The 16927-nt window shown below is 45.0% G+C and overlaps 1 protein-coding gene across 3 annotated transcripts in view; it reads right to left on the bottom strand.

Moving 5' to 3' along the window:
• The window catches only part of HERC3 (HECT and RLD domain containing E3 ubiquitin protein ligase 3), a 667675-nt gene that overhangs the window by 211956 nt on the left and 438792 nt on the right, over positions 1 to 16927 (bottom strand). For 2 of the 3 annotated variants that reach the window (XM_086961614.1, XM_086961615.1), the window contains exons 12-13: positions 4782 to 4841; positions 3423 to 3534 (exon numbers count right to left, since the gene is read on the bottom strand). In XM_086961614.1, coding sequence (XP_086817740.1) covers positions 3423 to 3534; positions 4782 to 4841 — 172 coding nt within the window. The remainder of the gene's footprint in view (positions 1 to 3422; positions 3535 to 4781; positions 4842 to 16927) is intronic. The other variant, XM_086961616.1, reaches the window with a different exon arrangement.

Below are 16927 nucleotides of genomic sequence, written 5' to 3'. Positions count from 1 at the left end.
TAATCCTGGAGTCAGGTTTTACATTGTGAAGTCTGACAAATGCAGGAGGGAAGGGCTTTACATAGAGAACTTTCTAATAACTACAATAGGAAATATTTTCTTTTTGGAACTTTTGGCAATCACAATAAGGAGGAGGTATGAATTATTTTAACTCTAACAGACCCTTCTAACACAGTTCTCTATTTCAGGCGGTGCTAGAAAGGTCTTGTCTTCATTGTGTACATCTGTAATGTTATGTTTAGTATTTAATTGCGTCTGAATTGAAGCACATTTTCTTTCTTAGACATAAAAACACTAGTCATTGTTTTATTTAGACTTTGTGTGCCCTTTGTGGAGTTCTTTAAAGTTTATTTACCATTTTAGCTATTTTAATATTATTTTGGCTTTACTTGTTTTTAAACTCTGTTGATATTGATATTCAATTCCTATTACAACAAAGTTGTGGGAACTTGGAATTAACCCTTAAACTTGAGAAATATCTTGTTTCAACTACACGTTTGATAACTAATAACTTTTTGAAGTTGAATGCAGATAAAACAGAGGTACAAGTTATAAGAAATCATCCTTACCTGTTCAGCTCAGTTTGGTAGTCACAGAATGTTGGCCCAGCCCATGCTACTAGGACCAAAACGGGTTGTGTCACTATTAATACTGATCTTAACCATATGTCAACATACCTGCTGTTACATATAACTCCCTTTTGAAGAGCTTAAACATTTTTCCATGTTGCTGACCTTAAGGTAGAAAGTTGGTGTTCAAGGCAGCTCTATCACAATGCTTTGATTATAGGAATGCAGATTTCCCTGGTTTAAATACACTTCTTATCTGTTGCCGTCAAATTGTGCAAAGTACAGCTACTATGTCTGTTAATTAATTTACACTTGTGCGCTTCTGTTAAATTTCAGTTGGACGTCCTTCACTGGTTAACAGTGACTAAACAGTTCTCTTATAACTCACACTGAGGGTGGTGCAAAACGAACTTGCTGGCACCTGTTCTGAGTATCTTCACTCACAGCCTCAGCCCCATGTGCCCTTTCACATGCTTCATAACTCTTCTCATGCACTCTAGCTTGTGCCTATGTCTCATCGCACCAGATCAGGTAGACACTCAATATCCTGCTTTTTCCTCCATTATCCAGCACATCAGAGGCAAAAGACTCTTCCCTTGTGAATTGTATGGTGAGTGAGATACCAGTGATAGTGCAAGCTTGTTAAAGCCAGACCTAATGTCAATGCGAATGCTTGTTCAGTCGAGTAATGGTTAAAAGATATTTGAAACACCTGGGTACACTCTTGTAACAATTGCTATCTCGGCTAAAGCACATTATAATTTCAGGATAAAGTCCATAACTCTATAGAAAAATGCAGAAACCCACCACCTGCGGTCGGATAAACCCCAGGGGAACGTTGAGCAATTTAGAGTTTTCTGCCCTCGAAAAGGTGTTGTGCCTAGAAGAGCTGGAAAATGCCATGCCTTCCCTTTATCGTAGTCCGAACGCTGAAAATATGAAGTGTTCCAACTTCTTTCATTCTCAACTCAAAGGAAACAGACCATAAGGCTGCTGGGTGATCCCAGGCTTTGATCGGGGCCAGAGAGAGATTGCAAGATTAAGTGAATTCTTTTGACATTTGAGGCAACACGTGTTATTTAGCATCATTACATTAACCGAGATTTCAAACAGGAAAGGTCTATTCTGAACACACAATCTCACTGTTTATACACGCACCCCTGCCCCTTCTCAAATCTCACTTGAGCACCATTCTATTTATCCAATAAGGCTATGGTCCTTTGTGGTGCAAGAAAGGTCAATTTAAGTAAATATCAAGCCTCGCTGGCAGGCAGTGCAGCATACAAATTTAAATAAGTAAGATGAGTGGCTAAAAGAATGACAATAGATTTGAAGTTCACTCCCATGTACAATATTCTGTGAACTATTATGCAAATGCAGTAGCCATTCCAAAAATATCAAATGTTATCACTAAATGATCCAACATACTAGACAGAAACCTACAAATAGAGGCATGTCAGCCCCCTTCCAATCTCCAGGCACAAAGCACATTTAAGAACCACATTCACTTAATCCTCAGCCGACCCCCACCTCTAACAAGGTTTGAAGTCTCTTTTTAAAATAGGTTCCTTTTCAGAATAAAGCAACTGTTATAAAATGTGAAGATTCAATCCAAAAAATCCCTGTACCCAGGACTCGAGTTAGCAATCATCTATCGGGCATGAGAACCTTCTCCACTGGAATCTTCTAGCGTAAGATTCGGGATATACCTTAACTAGATTCTATATTTAGGTATCTATTGTCTCTAATGCCTAAATATAGAATCTAGATAAGGTATATCCCGAATCTTACGCTAGAAGATTCCAGTGGAGAAGGTTCTCATGCCCGCTAGATGATTGCTAACTCGAGTCCTGGGTACAGGGATTTTTTGGATTGAATCTCATTGAGTGGAGGGCTTTCCCTAACAGTACCCGCTATTCCCTCTATGCTCCTCTTGCTATTATATAAAATGTGAAGAGTCATGTTAAAGGGAGGGAATGCACACCAAATTTGTCAAACAAACCATGCTTTGATGCACTAGCAGACTGCAATATGCTTTCGACTGAGGTACATAGCTGAACCCTACCTTCAGATCATGATGAGATCGAGGCTGAAGAGGTTGTAGGTTGGAATGTTTAATAAACCAAATAACCATGATCAAACATTTCCCTTCCTTGCTGTTTTCAGTCTTGTCTAATGGTTTATGGCCATTCTTTTTGAAATATTAATTTCTGCCCATGTATGAAGAGAATATACGGGAAGGAGAAGAGGACACAGGACCCTTTTGAGTTATACCAACTGTACCCGGCTGTGAGGCTTGCATGGCGTACACAAGTTCTGGCCTCTAAGAAAGTCTACAGCACTTAGGATGTTGGAAAGTCAGTCCTAGCCAGCTGTGCTTCCGGCAGGATGGCGTCTGCATTGGATATCGTGAGGAGGGTGGCTCGAAACATTAGCTCACTTCGGCCTGGACTATCTTGTAGCAGTAGCCAAAACACTTATTAACAAAATGATCTCTATGAGCCAAAAAAGGATACCCAACGAAGATTATTCATGGCTTGCACAGGAGATGTAATGCTGGCGCTAGCTAAGTAGAGACTCTAGGAGTGGTGGCAAACTGGTGCTTTCTGAAATCACTTCCTATTAATCTTGGTAAATGAGGGGAAGGTCAGCATATCGGAGTTCACACACCCTTGCTCCCATAATGTCCACCATCAGATCGATAGCAGAGGATGGACAAGGCATATTCAGCTTTCTGCAACTGTCTGAATTGTAATATAGGTTTCTGAATATCTGCTATCCTAGTGTGTTTCGGAGGGCTTTGCGGCACTGTGTGAGGACATATTAGTGTTATACAAAACAATCAATCATCACCTGTTCTAGTAGTCTGGAATGGTGGGAGCTCATGAGTTTTTCAAACAGGACTCTGATAGAATTCAAGCTGATACCGGGGATTTTTGGACTGGTCTTAAAATGCTCGTCATTCCTTAAAGAGAAAAACAAAAAGTGAGGAACTTGAATCAAATACATAGCATAGTAACATGACAGACAGGGATGTTGAGACAATAAAACAGCTCCCTATTATAGTTTGAACAGTATTATGAGTCACAAGGCCCCTTCGCATAAATTAATGAGGATGGAAACTGTGAGTGCATGCAGCACACGATGGATCTGAAAGGCTGCCCTTGACATATATGCATGCACTCTACCACCACAGTTTCAACCCTTTGGTAAAGAGAAGCCAGGTGAACGAGTTCTCTTAACTCACATATTAAGCAGTAGTTAAGGCACCCTAGACATGTTCGTTGTCACAGTGAGCTTCTCACCTCACAAGGAGTGTTTTGCAGCTAGTTTTATGAGGTAATCCTGTAGAGCTTAACAACATGTATATTTGATGTGCGTTAATCAGGAACTTCAGAATCAGCGACTGAGCCAGAGAAAAAGTGAGTTGGGAACCAAAGAGGAGTTATTTCAAATTGATGGTGGCTACCCAGCTATTCAGTACTCCGACAAGTGGATCGGCTGTGGTAGTGCCAACTTTTCACATTGGTGATACCAAAAGCTTTCTGGTTAGTGGTAGCAGCTCTCAGATTCAGGAGTGACATGAGCTATTTGTATAGCTGGTACATTAGGACGTGGGCAGTTAAAAAGCAATAACAGAAGGCTGATAATATGCTAACTCTAAGGGGCTGGACTGATTGTGGCACCCTCTTTTGCTTCAATTAACCCAATCAACCATAATATGAGCTCACATACCACCACCATCACCCCCCCCCCCCGGTTCAAACTTGTGTTATACTATATTCAGGACTCCTTTAAAATAAGATTGTTCCAGACTAAAAACAGTAGCCGCCTTTTAATGGCCAACCTTGTGTGGAGTCACCTTTCCACTTTCTAGAGGGTACGGCTATAAGTGTTCTGTGGTCAATGATTTTTCTTTGTACTGGTCCAGTGTGGGCATTGGGACAGATGGAGGCCCAAGCGGCACCAGTTCAACTAGTCCTATTATAAATAAAGCAGATGGTTACGAGGCTATACTGTAAAAGTCTTTAAAGGGACGCTGAAACAACTTCATACATCTAGTCAAAGACATAGATATGCAGATCCCCAACTCAAAGCAAAATTGACAAGAAATGAAAGTGACATTGGGCAAAGCAATGTCTTTTGTCTTGTCCACAGAGCTGAATGGAGCTTAAAGGTGATGGGTCAGTGGCAATGCAAGTCTCCACTTACCTCTTCTCTAGGAAGCTTCCATTCCAGCAGGCAGAGGAGGACAGGGTTTGAACAACGCTGCTGCAGGAAGGAGCAGAAAAACAGATTTGCTATGAAAAAAACACATTCAGACACCACATACATAAATTGCAATATGTTATTGAACATGTCAAAAGAACTACAATAAATACATGGAAAATGTACTCACACCTAACACAGGTATTCCTTGGAGCATAAACTTCACTCTAACATGAAGTACTGTGAATGTTGCAGCCATGGAAACTCTGCCTTAATGTAACTAAAACCTGGAAGTTGTGCGATGCCTGAGCCCCCATGTCCCTATAATAATTACCCTCTCCTCTTAATATGAAAATCTTACCAAAAATACAACAATGGGCAGAAACTAAGCTACATGTTAGTAAAAGGTGCGAGGCTATTAGGGCGGGAATTACTACGGATTAAAATCCTTAATTCACATTTTTGACCCCTCTAACATCCCAACACAGAGGAACATATTACCAAACAGAGAAAGGTAAGAAGTGCCTGATTTTCCTCCTCTAACAGATTACAACAAAATTACTTACCTTCAGTTAGGATTTTTCTTTTTGATACTTTATCTAACTGCAGATTTCTCACCTTTTTGAATATTCCCCAGGTTTCAGACTAGATCCAAAAACTCAAACCTAGTACTCCTGCATACCAACAGGTGTCATCGTGAGCCTCCGAGCTGATATCCTTAGTCTACGGAAAAAGACGAATGGGGCATCATGTAAGCGCCACCCATGCGCATTTACATCTGTTACTTTCCTAGGCTGTCAGCATCCTCAAACACAGAGCTGTTGGGTAGACTGCCATAACCATTGTGCAAATCTCTAAATCAGGACCTTTTTGGATGGAAAAAGACAACAGTTCCCAGAATGGGAAGGCTGGAGGGTGGGCAAGGAGTCTGTGATTAGACAGAGTATCCACCAGAAGGAAAACGTTTGTAACCCTGTAAGCATTTGTACGTGGCATGTAGTTCAGTAGATTATTGTGCTGTGCATACCCATAGCATCTAGTGTTGGGCTTGAATCCGTGCAAGTTGTTTTTCTTCTAAGAAGTGTTCTCGAGTCACAAGTTATAGTGACTTCTACTACTGCTAGTAATGCGCACAGGCATCGGCTCAACTGTTAGATTGGTTTCCCCACGGCGGGTAATGATGAAAATGAATAGTAGCGATACAGAAAAGAGAGCTAACCAGGCAGAAAAAAGTAAAGGATATAGGACGTCTGCAACAATGAATTTGAATTTTGAATTTAAAAACATTTATATAGCGCACTTATACCATGCGGTTTCATGGCGCTTCAGGTTGCGAGGGGATGGCAAGCGAGGAGAAAGGCTTCCATGGAAGGGGGTGGGTGCATGTGAAACACAGCACTACTTGCCACACACAAATGCTTACAGGCTCAGTAATGTGCTCCATTTAAGGCATGATTAGATGTAGATACACATGATGTGCATAGCCTGTAAAGCAGTCCCCCCCTAAAAAGTGGTAAGACTGAAGATGTTGCAGCAGATTGAAAAAGTGTACAAAGTACATTCTGGCCAACATTAGCTAGTTGGCATGCCAGTGCATCCACACAACAGTGTTTAGTGAAAGTGTCTGGAGTGGACTGGGTAGCTGCTTTGCAGATATGAGCTATATGAATGTTTCCTAAAAGGTTATAGAGGCCCCTTTTTTACAGGTTGAAGGACTCTGGGAGGGATAGGCAAAGGTCTCTTGGCTTGTGCGTACCATGTTTGAATGCAGATAACTATCCATCTGGCTCCGCCTGATTTTGAAAGAGCCTGCCCCTTCAGCATCTTTGAGAAAGCAACAAAGAGCTGTTGAGTCTTGCGAAAGGGGTTTGCTCTATCCACATAGTACAGAAAGGCTTGCTTAATAGCTAGAGTATGGAGAACATGCTCTGCAAATGAATCAGGTTTGGTAGAAAAGAAAACTGGTAGCTCTATGGATTGGTTAAGGTGGAAAGGAGAAACCACCTTAGGAAGGAACTAAGGATTAGTACGGAGGACAACCCTAGCGCGATGAATCTGAAAGAAAGGTTCTTTCAAGGTAAAAGCCTGGAGCTCACTGACATGTCAGAGAGGAGACAGCGACCAATAAGGCCACCTTCAAGGAGAGGAATTGAAGGAGGCAATAACCGAGAGGCACGCAGGTAGGATCCATAAGTCTTGTGAGAACAATGTTTAGAATCCATACAGGGGCCGGGGAGACTAGTGGAACAATTACATTTTTCTGAACTTTGCTTTGATAACAGGGATCCTGAAAAGGGATATATGTTCTCTATTCTGAAGGTAGGTAGCCACTGCAGCAGAGTGGAACTGAATATAAGTGTAGACCAGGCCACAAGTTTAAATGCTAGCGGACAAGGTCTTGGACCTTTGTTGCCAAATGTTCAAAGTGTTCTGATAGGGAGTAGTGGATGTATAGTTTCCACTTAGACACATAGTAGGCACCGGCAGTGGGCTTGCGTACTTGCTTAAGAATGTCCATGCATTCCGGAGGAAGGTTCCGATAACCAAAATCTAAGACCACAGGAGTTAAATCGCAAGACTGAGCATCTTGGGGTCGCGTGCCTCCTTTCTACATGACTCAGCGTGAGAAGGTCTGGCCTGCTGGGGAGCGTCTCGTGCGACACCACCAAGAGTGAAAGAGATGTCTGCCAAAGCTTCCAAACCATGAACTTAAGAAGTGGGAGAGGCGGAAAAACATAGGCAAATATCACTGACTAGTTCATCCATAGTACATTGCCTATGCACCGTGGGTGTGGGTGCATGGAGGCAAAGCTAGGGCAATTTGCTTTTTCAGCAGTGGGAAAAAAGTTTATGTCGAGAAATCCACACAGCCAAAAGTACTGAAGGGGGGCTTACGGGTGGACTTGTTATAGCATGTTACTGAGGAGATCTACAAAGTTGTTGTCCAATGCAGGAAGGTACTCAGCCAGCAGATGGACTCTCTGGTGCTGAGCCCAGACACCAAATGCTCTGGGTTAACGATGACAGGTGAAGAGAGTATTAGCCGCCTTGTTTCTTTACATAGTACATGGCTGTCAAGTTGTCTGTGCAGACGAGGACCACCTTGTTCACAATGTGACCATGGAAGGCTTTCAGTGTTAGCTGAACGGTCAACAGCTCTAGGTAATTGATGTGGAAACCATGGTTCTGGTATGCCCACTGACCTTGGACAGTGAGTTCCCAAAATGTGAAACCCCACCCAGCAAGGGAAGTGTCTATTGTGATAGTGATCTACGGAATAGGGTCGAGAAAGGGTCATTCTTGCAACAGGTTGTTGGTGTTCCACCATGGAAGAGAGCAGGAAGTGCGATTCCCAATCAACACTAGAGTTTCTCAGTAACCCTATGCTTGAGACCTCTGTTGCACTAAGCACTCTTGCAATGGCACATGTGTAACCTTAGGTGGGGGACTATAGCAATGCAGGAAGCCATGTTTCTAATGAGGTACATGACTATGACTGTGACTGTAACTTGGTAATCTGGCTGAAAAAGAGGGAGCAATACTTGGAAGGTCTGCACCCTTACGGGACTGGGCTAGGCCCTGCCCACCACAGAGTTGAGGACCTTCCCTAGATAGGGCTTAATTTGGAAGGGTTGAAAATGAACCTGGTGGTGTTGATGGCAAACCCCAGATCGTGTAAGAGGTTTATAGTAGCCTGCATGTGTGCAAGGCACTGCTGGTGAGGTGCGGTCTTGATCAGCCAGTCATCCAGGTAAGGGAACACATAAATGCCCTTGCGCCACAGGTGTGCGGCTACCACAGCTAAACATCCAATAAACCCTCTGGGGTTGGTGGTGACCCCGAACGGCAACACCTTTAACTGATAATGTTTGCCACGTACCACAAACCAGAGGTAGCACCAGTGAGCTTGGTGAATTGGGATGTAGAAGTAGGAATCTTTGAGATCCAGGGTAGTCAAAGCCACCTTGTTGTAGTTGAGGTATGAGATCCTGAAGAGTGACCATGTGGAAATGTCCTGAGGGTGTATATTTGAGAGGCCTGAGGACAAGGATAGGCCTGAGGGACCAGTCAGGATAAAGGAGGGGCATGTCACTGGTTGCCAGGGGCAGCTCTCTTGGGTGAACCATCTGTAAGAAGGGACAGGTTCCCAGCATGGAATCCATTAGGGCCGACAAGATGGGCCAGAAGAGCAAGGCCCACTGCGCTCCAGTGCTTCTGGGGGCAGAGAAGATAGAGGAGCCGCGCCTTCCTGGCGTTCAAAAGGAGAGTCGGGAGAATGGCATGGCGTTAGAGGAGCAACGGGGAAGGAAAGACATGTATGGACCAGGAGCGCCAGCTACAGATGAATGACAAGAGGAAACCACAAGGCATGGAGTAGCAGCGATCAGCTTCGGGGAAGGAAGAAGCACCAGAGAAGAGGCAGAGATGTGGAGAGATTGCGAGGCAGTCGGCTTCGCTAATCAAGCATAGGACGCCGCAGGATGTGACAAACTGGGGGAAGCAGTCAGCTTCCAACCGGAGATTAAAAAAGGGGGGATTCCAGGTAATCCGGATCGCCAGTACTTCACTAGTACACCTGGGAGCCAGAGAAGTGACATTGACGCCCTGGGTCCCAACGCCACGGACACTGGAGATGAATCGTAGCCAAGTGCTGGGGGCTGCTAATTTGTTTCGGTGGTGGTGGGGTTCGTGAGCCGCCTAATAAGCACAAGTGGGCTTGTGATTGCATTAGGGTGAATAGTGTTCCTTAAGCGCACATAGAGGGGAAGAAACACTGCTTGTGGTGGTGGTGGCAATAGTGTCTGGTGACTTGTAGTGAGAACTGAGCTGCTCCCTTGTTTGTTGTATGGGTTTCCTTTTGAGTGAGATTGTGTCACTGTACGGCCCTGGACACTTAGAAGAAGAACTTAGAGTGACAGTGAAAAGAAAGACCAAGGCCAAGACAGCCCTGACTATCCGAGCCTGACAACACCACCAGGTTAAACCATTGATACCCGAACTGCTACCTGATAAATATGTGATGAAACGCTAATCAGTTGATCCTCATCTGCTTTCACTATAACATCACCCTTACCTCTTCCTTTGGAGTTGTTGCATCTGCAGGAACCACGAAAATAACCCTTTGTGGAGGCATCTGGGGAAGTGGTTTTGGTAGGCAGACTGCCAAAAGGACCCACAAGGGAGGGAGGGGTCATTTGGGGGGCACCTACGGCTTTGGCGCTTTTGTGTCCTTCTTGATCTTCTCCAGTATCTGGTCAACCTGCGGCCCGAAAAGTGCTCCTCATCAAACAGCAGGTTGAGGAAATTCTGTTGAATGTCTGGCTTGAAGCTTGAGCCATGGAGCCAGGAGTGCCTTCGGATGATGGTACTGGAATTTATGACGCAAGCCGCAGTGTCTGCAGCATCTAGGTCACAGTGTATGGTGGCATTTGTGATGAGTTTGCCTTCAGAGACTAACTCTTGGCCCCTTCTGCAGTACTCCTCTGGGTGGTGCTGGGGGAGCTCCTCCATTTCATCTCAGTGTGCCCTGCCATACCTGGAAAGCAATTGATTGAATTAGCAATGCCCTAGTGGTTGGTGGATTGAGCAGTGAAGCGTTTCCAAAGCGCATCAATCTTTTTACTTTTCTTATCCGGCAGCGGTGTGCGCCGATGCCCTGTGCACTTGGCTGTTTGAGGGCAGTGTCAGAGGTGGAGTTAGCTTTTAATGTAGACCAGGTCTGACAGGGAGGCCTTATATTGCTTGTCCACCCTAGGGGTGACCACCCGGGCTTTAACTGGCTCCTTGAAAATATCAGCATTCCCACCCTCAACATTCAGCATCCCCGTCAACATTGACAAATACTGCATAGAACGCTGGGAGGAAGAAAGTTTCTAACAAAAAATTCTCCTCAATGGCAACCGTATGCATTTCCACTTCATGGAAAGAGGACCTTGTCATAGGAGGTGTCATCAATCAGGGTAGACTAGGCAGGATAAAAGTCGGGGTTTGAGACCCCAGAGGATCCACATCATAAAGATTCCAGAGGTCAGAAGGTTCCCCTGGACTATGCTCCCAAACCCTGAGTGTGGTGTCTCCTGAGGAGGGAAAGGAGAGGGGGTCAGCAGGCGGCGGGTAGAAGGAAGAGGGGGAGGAGGAAAGGGCATAGAGAGTGAGGCAATGGAGGAGGGCTGAATGCCTTGTCATGTCTCCTCTTGTTCTTATGGTGGTGACAGGTCAAGTGCTTCCTTGAAGCAGAGGCTGTGCTTTGAGCCATCCTTGGTCAGTGCAAGATGCTGGGCGAGGAAGCGTCTAGTGCAGGGGTCTCCAATCTTTCTGTAATAAGAGCTACTTATGTTCAATGAAAATCCCCCCAAGCTACTATTATTATTAGAAATGTAACACTCATCAGACAAGATTACAATAGCGTCAGATTGCCAGCAGTGATCACTTCAGTGCAAATTTGGTTGCTAGCAGTATTGTAAAACTGCTCTGTCAAGGTGCAATGCCTCTACATGGGCAATAAATAACGGTCATTGGGGCAATGCTCCTGGAATCAAGTTAATATTATTAGTGATAAATCTCCACAACACTGTTTGATTTATCTCAGCGTTGAATAGATTTTGGAAATACAACCATTTTCCTCCACAGCTTACACATTTTCGGTAAAAACATATGCCTTTCAATTTTGTATATACATTAATTCAACCATGCACAAGCTTCTAATTTAGTAGACTAGGCTGCACACATATGAGCTACTTACAGGTAGCTGGAGAGCTACTCATTGGAGAAGCCTTGTTTAGTGTGAGTATGACGGGCGTCAAGTTCTTCCTGCAGCTGCTGGAGAACAGGTCGGCAGGACCAGAGGAAAAAGCAGGTCTCAACACAGAGTGCTACGATGCCAGTGTGTGGGTCATCCATGCCGAGCGAGGCTTCAATCTTGAAGCTTTTGGCTCTGAGGGGTGCTTTGAAGCAGCTGTCTGCGCCAAGGAAGTGGTTGGGGCAGTGTGTGTCAGCTTCAGGATCTTCTTCGGCACCGAGCCGAGGCTAGGCATGGTGTTCGAAGTGTGCCTTCAGTGGCAACCATGGCCAGGAGGCTGTGGCGGACCGAAAGCCTGTTAGTTTGCTTCGAGGCTTAACAACTGGCTCCTTGGATGGGGTGGTTGGAGTGAGAGGGTGGACAGAGTGAGGGGGGGGCGGTCGGAATGAGGGGGTGGTTGCAATGAGGGGGGTGGTCGGGAATGAGGGGGGTGGTCAGAGTGAAAGGGGTGCCGGGGAGGCACAGGAGGGGAATTTGTACTCTCAACCTCCTGGGCAGGAGGCAAGTCTTCTCTTTAGAAGTCAGAACCGGCGATGGGTTCTGGTGAGGAGGCCTCTTCCTCATCGGCCAACAGTTCGGCAGGGGCTCGCCCTCGAGGTCCTTGGTGCTAAAGATGTCTGGGGTGTCCTTTCCCCTTCTCAGTGACTTTTCAAGCCTTAAAACCCGATGGTATTGGAGAATTTTCTTTGAGCTGTAGGAACAACAGGCGTTGCAGGAGGCCTCGTCGTGCTCGAGAGAGAGTCAGGGGTTGCAGACTTGGTGGAGATCGGCCTTGGGGTATTTGGCGCGACACAAAGGACAGTAGCGCAAAATAATCCATTCCATTATAGGCAAGACATACCTGCTGTGGAGGGAAAATGGGTAAGGGCCCGAAGGACAAGGCCCCTACTGGGGCATCAAAGTCATCCCAATCCTCAACCCAGATGAGTAGCATGTATTGAGTTGATGCGAGAAAGGGTAACGCGACACAGACAATACCGATGGAAGGGAGAGGAACTGAGAAGGCCCGAAGAGACCACTGTAATGGCATTGATTCGGAGCTCGGTAACATATGTCCAAACCCAACAGGGGAAAGAAAACAATCTAACAATGGAGCCAATGACCATGCGCATTACCAGCAGTAGGAGCAGGAGTCAATATACCTCGTGACTCAAGAACACTTCCTCGAAGAAAAACAACTTGATAGCAGAAGTATGCCCGGCATGTACATCTACAGCCACACAAGACTTCAACAGTTTGTTACCGAAAGTAAGTAACTTGTTCTTCTAGGGATACTTCAACTGCAGATTCCTCAACTTGTGAATGGATACCATAGCAGTTCCTTTCCTGATGGTAGGTCTGTGATCTGGCTAATCCCAAAACATCCTGCAGGACTGAGAAGGAAAAATGGCCCTCTCAATGGACCTGACTGTTGGGGCAGCAGTGTTTTATGAACATATGAACTGATGCCCACAGTCACCGGACAAATGTCCAGAACAGGTACTCTGCAAATTGGCACAGAGGTAGCAGCCTTTGCTCTAGTGGAATGAGCCTATAAGCCTTCCAGAGACTGCTTCCTCGCCAGTTCATAGCAGATCTTTATGCAGAGAACAATCCATTGGGAGTTGGTTTGTTTTTGCATTTTCTTGCCATTCTTTGCCCGGGAGTACTCTACAAAAAGCTGGTCGTCCATAAGGTTTTTCTGTGGTGTGATCAATATAAAAGCTCAGTGTTCTCCTGGGGTCCAAACAATGAAGTCTCTCTTCCTCCTTCGAGGGATGAGGTGGGACAAAGAAGGTCAGAAGGGTGATAGCCTGCCCAACATGAAAGAGAGTTGACCACTATTGGTAGAAAGGAAACTTAGATCCTCAACACCAACTTATTTGGACAGAATGTTGTGTAAGATGGGCTGAAAGAGCCTACAGCTTGCTCACATGCCTAGCTGATGGTATGGTGATGAAAAAGACCATTTGCAACATCATAAGTCTCAACAGACAACTGTGCAGCAGTTCAAAAGGGGAGCACATAAAAAGTAAGAAGTCAAGTCCCACAGTGGTATCACAAATGATTTTTGTGAAAATACATGTTGCAAACCTTTCAAAGACCTTATTATTACAATGTGAAATTGAAACAAAGAAGGCTGATCCCGCAACCGCAAAAAAAGCCTGAGGAGCCAGTAAATAGTCCTTAACAGTGTCCAAAGCAAATCCTTGCTGGATCAGGGACAAAATAGACAACAAAACTTCGGACAACTTGGCATGTAGTGGGTCAATTTGTCAGGTGCTGCCTCAAACCACAAACTTGTCTCAATGACTGACGTCATTGGGATGCATTGCCGCCATTACATCAACGACCTCAGAAGGAAGGAGGTCAACTGTCACTGCTCAATCTCCAAGCATGGAAATGTAAATTGTCAGGCTTAATTGTTGCACCCTGTTCTGCGGCAGTGACAGAAGAACCTCCTGTAGTGGCAGCCTGATCAGAGACCAGATGCTCATAACAGGAGTTCCAGATGCCATCCTCTCCTGGCTCTATTTGGTGCCACTAGGATGACGAGGGCACAGTCGTTCTTGATATTCTTCAAAACTCAGGGTAGGAGTAGCAGCGGCGAGATGCATACAGGAGTCCTGAGCTCCACTCTAGACGGAACACATCTCAGAAAGAGCGCCGCTTTGGAAACTCCAAAATACAAAAGTCATCACGATTTTTTGGCAGTGGTTAAAAGATTGAGGTCTCCACACTGATGAAAGATGCCCTGAGCCACCTCCCGTTGCAATTTATCACTGCTAAGCATTGGTGGCTGAGATTGCTCACCCTTGCAATTTGGGGTCTAGTTAAATGGTCCACCACCACTGGTCCATCGCCACTGACATGCCTTTGACATCAAGCTACTTTGAGGCATACAGCCTTCTGGCACAGGAACCAAGCCCCCTGCCTGTTGCACTACCACATGATGGTTGTGTTGCCACCAAGCAACTCCACCAACCTTCCTCTGAAGTTGGGCAGTAAGCCCTTCAGCTCCAAGCTGTTGGCACACAGGCAATCTGGAATTAGGTGTGCCCTGTACATAACTCATCCCTTGCCCTAGAACAAGTACCCTACTTAAGAAAAGGAGTAACGGACACCCCACCCCCCTTTGTGGGTACGCCTAGAACATTCAATTAGAATTGGTTTGGGGTGTGCGGCACACCGTTTGTTCACTCAATGGTTAAATGGGTGTACTTCAAATAGCTTTTTTTGGGTGCCTCCGGGTATAGTCCCCTCTGACCCTGGGGGATAGAAAACTATAATGTCAGGGGATGCAGTGTCACCCCAAAGGTCTCAATGACAGGATTGAATATAGTTGCTTTCTTTAATAGGGTGCATCAAATCTAGATTAATTTACGTTAAGAAACACATTAATTGTTGGGAATTTCTTGATCAACAACATATGTAGAATTTAATTTCTTTTCCTCAACATGCTCCATGAATGTTAATTACATTATGTATATATACCATCACCGTACAGAGCATCAGTCTTACTCTCGTGCTAATATTCTCTACACCATTGCCACTCTTTTTACTTTCACCTCACTTCCTGACGTTAAACACACTTTGTTCCCTTTTCAGTATTCCCGAATTCATCGTTATAATGTGGCCGCCTAATTTTTTGCTCGACTCCGATCCAAGATGGCCGACACAATGTATCGTTATAGTGCACAGTCCTTTTTTTAGCTTTATTACGATAGACACGTATATGGCGTAGTTCAACAGCGTATTCTTACGGAACGCGGTTGCCGCTAATGGCGCTACTTGCGGGAGATGACAACGCTATTTCTATTCACACGCGGTAAGACTCGCCACTTACACATCACTGAACTGGGAGCACGCAAATTATCGTGTTGGTACCTATTATTCGCGTTACCAGGCACTTTGTTACACTTTGCGGGTTACTATTTCACCAGGGGCATACGAACTAATGGAATCACGACTTAACCTTACTTTCCCATCACTCCTGTTTTTCACCCTTTATGTTGTGAAACCACACCATTAAACAGCGCGTTTCACGTTTCGGAACGGTTATGTTTATTTCCGCATTGAACACGAGTCCATTAACCACTTTGAGTGCATGGTTCCCTTGAGGATCACTTTATTTTTTCTAATTAGTCGTGCAAATCGTCCTTTTATTTATTATTTCCCACTGATTAGCACCATACCTACCCAACATGCTCACCAACTAGCAGTGCTCATAGTGGTCGTGCTGCCACACCTGTACAGAAAACTGAAAAGTTACACTTTTTTCCACAGATTGTACATTTGACCCCTGATGAAGGGCACGGGTCCCGAAATGCATAGGGGAGTACATATCGCGATTTGAGACGATATCAAATGAAGAAGCGATATTTTCACTATATTGGAAATTGGATATTCGTGTGATAAAACTGAATGTTACTAAGTGATAACACACCATATTTGGAATAAATACAAGTCCTTTTGGAGTAACTATGGATTTGTGTTGATTACATCATTTGAACAAAAACGGATCACACCATCACCACTAAGAGAGACTGAGTCTCGAAAGGAGTGTCTATAGGGCACGGTACGCCTAGAACATGCCATGATGGGCAGCTAGTCTGACCTTCACATCCTCTACTGCCACATAGTGCCTGCTTTGTTAATGACGAATTCTATTGTGCAAAAGATGGTGAGGATCTGAAACCACACCCAGAAACTCATAGGGAGCTCTGCTAGACTCCATCAACAGGCTCCTCTGTGGAATAGTGCAGCCATTCAGGTGGGCGGACGCCCTCAGGGATGGATAAACTGGAAGACGGAAGCGGTATTGACCCTAGAGGATATGATCCAAACCAACAACTTAAAGTCATTTGACGAACTATAGGAGGAGCTCCATCTATCTCCTGTGCAACTATGGCACTTCTTCCAACTGCAACACTGCCTCCATGGACCCTGCGGACTGGGCCATGGAACATCCTAATCTCTTCCATCCGCAAATTCAACCCCAGCATTATGTGATTTAACCTCAATTCTCTGATGGTATCACCGCCTAGTAGTTTGTTTCAGGCGGGTCCTATCCAACACTTTTCACAGCAGCTGTCCCTGCCGGCAAGTTGGTTTACATGCTCCATCCCTATATTTGGAATGCCTCGTCTGGGACGGACTATAGGCTCTCCAGCCCTATACTGCTGGAACAAGACCAATATCTTGCTACACTGTATTACTTTTATGTACAGTTGTAATACTGGTCCTTATATTATGCAATAAAACTTTTACAGAAAAAATGAAAGGCCTTCAATGCCAAGATTTTCTCCCACAACTCCAAATAATTCATGGGGAGTCAAGTTGCTGCCAGAGACCAGAGGCCTCTGATCTC

The sequence above is a fragment of the Lissotriton vulgaris genome, chromosome 3_1 (genome assembly GCF_964263255.1).
Source record: "Lissotriton vulgaris chromosome 3_1, aLisVul1.2, whole genome shotgun sequence".
Taxonomy (NCBI): domain Eukaryota; kingdom Metazoa; phylum Chordata; class Amphibia; order Caudata; family Salamandridae; genus Lissotriton; species Lissotriton vulgaris.
This window is presented reverse-complemented; position numbering and strand designations above follow the sequence as displayed.